Below are 5,732 nucleotides of genomic sequence, written 5' to 3'. Positions count from 1 at the left end.
CGTGCCTTGCGGGGGCCACCGAGCAGAATCGTGCCCCGCAAGTCTCCTTCTTGCAGGCTGGGCCACCCCTAGAAGCATAGCCCATGTGACCTGCCGTGGGTATCCGGGGTCGTACCCCCCACAGCTAGTCCCCGAGCACCTTATACCCGTTGTGCAACGCCGTCTGGAGACTTTCCGAGCAGGTGCGAACCAAAACCGAGCTGTCCAAATCATGATCCGACCACCATAAGGAGTTGCCGAGCAGTTGTGAGAAACTGCCGAGCAGCATACAACATCACCGATGTATGTTCTTAAAACACGGCTTGTCATAAGGGTGTAAGGAGCTCAAATCCAAAATTAAAAATTCCTGCATGGTTAAGTGAAGTGTGCCCACTTAGAATCCAAAAATAATGGTAAAGATACCTGGTTTATCCTTTGGATGCTCGGAATCTTTCAGAAAAACAAGCACATTCACCGCAAGGTGAAGTGTGCCCACTTAGTCCTCGAGCCTGACAGTAGGTGACGTAGTCACGTAGTGCCGGGCTCAGAAATTAGTGAACCGCCCGAGCAGGTAGCCAGCCCCCGAGCGTAGCCCCGAGACAAAAACAAGCACATTCATCGCAAGGTGAAGTGTGCCCACTTAGTCCCCGAGCTTGACAGTAGGTGACGTAGTCACGTGGTGCCGGGCTCAGAAATTAGTGAACCGTTCGAGCAGGCAGCCAGTCCCCGTGTTTCTAGCGTAGATATCGGATAAATCAAATCGCGGCGAGAAATTCGGAGTAATGGCCGTACAGTATCGATTACTAAGCCTCATTAAAATGCGGAGAATTCGGAGAATGTGGCGGCAATAAATGAGCGGCGTGGGCTACTGTGACGCGATAGCCCAAGTTGCGGCCCATCAAACCATTTTGGAGGAATCGATGTAGCGCTGATCGCGGGAACGGTTTCCCAAAAACCCTCAGAGTCAAGGCAGAGTGGGGGAAGTGCTTTATAACCGCGCCGCCACTCACATCGCCTCCTACCTTCGTCAAGCCACCCTGCTTCCTGCCTTCGCAATCTCTGTGCTTCACCTTCCGTACCAATCGTGAGCATTTGCCTTCAACCCTAGGACCAAACCATAGGAGATGGTGCTGAAAAAAGGAGCCACAAAGCCAAAGAAAGTGGCCACCAGAGCCAGCCGCGATGAGGAGTGGGTGCCGTCGAAGACGTCATTGGCAGATCTCGATAAGATGGTGGCGGCGGGCGTTCTCCCCGACCGTCTTACTGTTGGATGGCGGCCAGCTAGTGGTGAGCCCTTCCCGACACCACATACTAATGAGGCTATAGTATTTGAGGATTATTTCTGGCGAGGGTTAGGGTTTCCTATCCACCCCTTTCTAAGGGATCTTATGGAGTTTTGGGCGATTAGCCTCTGTAATCTGCACCCCAACACCATTCTGCATGTTTTTATCTTTATCCATTTCTGCGAGGCGTTTCTCGGTGTTCTTCCGCACTTCAACCTCTTCAGGCACTTGTTCTGTCTGAAGAAGAAGGGGGTAGCGGTTCCAAGGTGGTCGGCGGCGTGTACCTACAGCTCAGGGATGGGATGGCCAGCAAATATATCAACATTCCGTTGAATACCTCCCTGAAAGGTTGGAACTCTAGATGGTTCTATATCAAACAAAGTCACCCGTTGATTCGTTGCGACATCCACCACATCCCGGTTAACCATAGTAACTGGTCGGAGAGACCTAACAACGCTGACATGGAGCAAGTAATGGAACTTTTGGAATTGAGTAAAGGCTTGGAGCTTAGGGGTGAACTAGTTGCAGCTAGTTTCATAGTTCGGCGCATCCAACCCTGCAAAGAGAGGGCCCACCCGGCATTTGACTTTAAAGGTGACAACGACGGTACCCGTGAAAACACAGACCGTCTGATGAAGAAGGAAGTGATAGACCATGCTATGGATCTATTTTCTTCTAATGTCTCGTTCAGCTGGCCTAAAGGGACGAAGGCTTTCAACTGCACCAACCCGCCTCCTCAGGTAACCATTTCGCTTCACGTCTATCAGGCATTAATTGCCGAGCATAGGACTGACTCACTTATGAAAAGATTCATTCGCAGGATAGGGCAATATACTTTTCAAACGTGCCGAGAGCCGATTGGCCAAAAGGAGTAGATCCTCGGCGGCCACTGTAGCATGAAGAAGGTGAGCCGAGCTCCTCGTCGGATAGTCCATCCCCAGTGTCAAAGAAGGTCCACGGGAAGAGACCGGCAGTAGACGAGCCGACCCAAAAAAGGAGAAAAACTGCTAGCTCTCATGCACACAAACCAGGAGGCATCTCTCTTGGAGAGGACCGAGCAGTTCGGCCACGATGAACTGCTGTGCTGGAGTGGTCGGACAATAACGAGGACCAGTCAGCAATTCCGCCAAGCACGATGGAGGCACCGGCGGATAATGTCGCTCCCAAGCATCGAGCAGGGGAAAGTTATGGTCGGGCAATGGCGGACGCCTCGGCGATGCAAAGTACTGAAGCCCCCGAACAACGCACGGAAGGTGGGGCCTCCAAGCACCAAGAAGAGCGGCAGCCCGCTACAGAGGCGCAGGAGTTCTCCCACAAGGCCGACCAAGCAGCCGCGCCTGGGGGGTCAGGCAGGCATCACCGATTCAAGAAAATCAATCAAAAGACCAAACCGTGAGTAAATTTGCCTTGGAGTAATTATATTGTTCTTTGATTTCACCTTGTTACTAAGAAGCCGATATGACGTAGTGCGACGCCGAGGCCTGTGACCTCAGAAGAAAGAATGATGACTGCCCCCGTCCAGGAGTCCTTGAGTGTTCGGTGAACAGAGGACAAGCCAGCCGCTGCTCCCAGCAGACCTGGCGATGGTGAATCGTTGGCGCACACGATGGGCGCGTCGGCGACCGCAACCGCGGCTACGACCGAAAAGGTCGTTACCTTGGAAACGAAAACTGCGGCTGTTGTTGATGCGCCGGAGGTTACAGATGCCACCCCATCAACGGTCGGGGAGCAAACGTCGTCGCCCACAGGGATGCCAGGAGTGGTCAGAGCGGCGGTCCGACCACAGAGCTCCCCGGTGGTGCCTCAAGAGGTGGCGGAGGAGGATGAGGTTGTGGAGATCGAGCGTGCCGCACCTGAACCCCAGTCCGTCCAGATTCTCTGGAAACGCGGGGAAGAGGTGGTGGTCGTTGAGGAAGAAAACACCACCAGGGAGATAAAGAGGTTGAGATCCGCCATCGCCGGAGTTATGACTCAAATCGAGGTGAGTGCCGCGCCAATGACACCGATATATGTTGTTGGAAGACCAAGCTTTATCTCTTTCGTTGTTAATCCTCAGGTGATAGCTCGGATAGCCGATCAACGACATCAACTGATAAAGAGGATGGAGCCCCTCGCCAAGGAAAATAAGATACTCCGGGAGGCATTAAGTCTTGCAGAGAAGAGTATTCAGAGGGCCCAGCGCAAGTGGGACCTTGCTGAGTCGAACTCGCAGGACCTTGAACATCAGAATGGGGTTCTGTCCGAGCGACTAACGGCTTCGTCCGAGCAGCTGAAGAAGACCTTCGAGGAGCTGGCGATTGTGTCCGAGGAACTTAAGACTATGTCCGAGCAGTTGAGCAAGAAAAACAGAGAACTCGATAGTAAAACTGAGCAGCTCGACCGGAGGTGCCAGCAATTGGAAGATGTATCCAAGCTGAAATCCGGTATTCTTTTTGGTGTAATGTGCTTTGCAGTAATTGGCCGTATATTTTCCTTTTCTTATCTTTTGTGCTTGCAGAGCAAGATGCAGAACTCAACCAGCTTTGCCAGACCGTCGAACAAATCCGACAAGAGAAAACAAAGGAGTCGGAGCGAGCAGATAAACTGGCTGAAGAATTGAAAGGTAGGTTTCCCCTGATCGGAAGTGACGTTGTAGTACGCTTTTGTCGTGACAAACCATTGTGATTCTTGCAGATTATCGACATAAGACCAAGGCACAGTTCGATGTGCTGGTGCAGGAAGCCAAAACCTAGAAGGACAACTTCAACACTATAACTGCCGCAATTAAACCAGTGCTCGACTGCGTCGACGCGGAACCGGCGCCCCGTCCTAATAGTAGGCAGCAAGGGCCAGACACCATCATTCAGAGATGCAAAGCAGCGTGGGAGAACTTCAAAAACTTCAACCGCGATGCCATTTGGACCGCTGCTACTCATGCCCTTGCGGTGGTTCGGTCCCATTATCCGTCCATCGATATCCAATCGCTAGGTGGTGGGTTCGCCGACGGGCTGAGCGACGCGCAAACCCAGCAGCTGGAGGATGACGTTGAGGATGTGGCGAAAGTGCTTGTCGGCGATATAGACCTGTTTGGTGAAACAGAAACTGTTGGCGAAGCTTAACAAAATTGCCCGAACATTACCGCCTGTAATAATTGATTTATCTGGCTATGAAGAATCGTCGTATTATCAACCGATGCAGTTATGCGTAGTATAAGCTGTATTCGATCAGTTAGTTTTCACTAAACTTGATGCCTTAGTTAGGCCGTGACCCGTAACGCATAACGCAGAGCCCATTCGTGTGTTGGAGAAACAAGCATTGTTATAAGACGGTGGCCTACCGCCCCTAACGACGAGCACCGAGCTCATTGTACGTTTGGTGGGATGTTAAAGCCTTGGTGTCCTTCGGAGTTGCTAGTGTGGGAAAACGTGTTGCCCAGTAGCCAACTTGAGTAGCTTTGGCAAGAGAAATGGCTAAAGCGGCGTCCGAGCAGTTAGTTCATTCTTGAAAGCTAGGCCTTGACTAGCCCATGGTCCATAACGTCGAGCTCCGAGGCCCTGACACGTGTAGGACGAACAGGCATGGGCAAGAAACCGCAGCCGACCAACCATAACGCAGAGGGCGGAGCCCATAAGCACGTGTAGGATGTAGTCAGAGACTGGGTCTTTTCCGTAGAAAACAGAGGAAAAAATGCGTGCTGCTCGGAGTTTGGCGAGCTGTGTTTTAATGTTTGGAGCGAGAAATCGTCGTCGTTTTTGGTAGGATAACCTATGCGACCCGGAGGAAGCAAAGTAGGCAATTTTTGGAGAAAATCGTGTTCGATGATTGGGAGTAACGTGCTCGGCGAATTGGAGGAGTGTTCGGCATTTTGGAGTGATCGTACTCGTCGAATTGGAGATAAATTGTCCGGCGATTTGGAGTTAGCGTGTTCGGCGAATTGGAGGAATCGTGTTCGGCGAATTGGAGAAGTGTTCGGCGTTTTGGAGTGATCATACAAGGTGAATTGGAGATAAATTGTTCGGCGATTTGGAGTTAGCGTGTTCGGCGAATTGGAGATAAATTGTTCGGTGATTTGGAGAGATCATGCTCGGCGATTTGGATGTACTAGTCGAGCGTATTGTAGGCCATTGCGGAGTGGCTTACATCTTGCTATCGGTAGTTGGAGCTTATGATGAAGGAAAAAATGTAGAGAAATTATGGAGACTAGAACTTTATTAATATTAAAGTAAAGAATGCATATCTATGTTATTTCAGGGGTAGAAACGTATAAGGTGCTCTATGTGCCAGGAGTTGGGAACATCGAGTCCATCTAAATCGCATAGGTGATAAGACCCTGGTCGAGTAACACCTTTTACGATGTAAGGGCCCTCCCATGGTGAAGACAGCTTGTGAAGCCCTTCGGTTTTTTGTTTCTGACGTAAGACGAGGTCGCCGATCATGAACGAACGACCTTTGACATTACGGTTGTAATACCTCCGCAGACCTTCGAGGTAC

General features: G+C 51.0%; 1 protein-coding gene across 1 annotated transcript; it reads left to right on the top strand.

Annotated features, from left to right (window-relative positions):
• Window positions 1-2,868: 2,868 nt before the first annotated feature.
• On the top strand, window positions 2,869-4,360 carry LOC136480664 (uncharacterized). The gene is made up of 4 exons (XM_066478142.1): window positions 2,869-3,243; window positions 3,319-3,685; window positions 3,760-3,864; window positions 4,035-4,360. Exons 1-4 carry the CDS (start codon window positions 2,869-2,871, stop codon window positions 4,358-4,360), a joined length of 1,173 nt encoding a protein of 390 aa, XP_066334239.1.
• Window positions 4,361-5,732: the final 1,372 nt, after the last annotated feature.

Source organism: Miscanthus floridulus, chromosome 9 (assembly GCF_019320115.1).
Source record: "Miscanthus floridulus cultivar M001 chromosome 9, ASM1932011v1, whole genome shotgun sequence".
Taxonomy (NCBI): Eukaryota; Viridiplantae; Streptophyta; class Magnoliopsida; order Poales; family Poaceae; genus Miscanthus; species Miscanthus floridulus.
The sequence above is the reverse complement of the archived record's forward strand: the minus strand, read 5'-3'. Positions and strand labels throughout refer to the sequence as shown.

Bases quoted from the DNA above. Each gene is read 5' to 3' on its own strand.
- LOC136480664 (XM_066478142.1), top strand. From the start codon at position 2,869: ATGGGCGCGTCGGCGACCGCAACCGCGGCTACGACCGAAAAGGTCGTT. The intron at 3,244-3,318 runs GTGAGTGCCGCG...GTTAATCCTCAG, and splicing joins GAGTTATGACTCAAATCGAG to GTGATAGCTCGGATAGCCGA. The intron at 3,686-3,759 runs GTATTCTTTTTG...TTGTGCTTGCAG, and splicing joins TGTATCCAAGCTGAAATCCG to AGCAAGATGCAGAACTCAAC.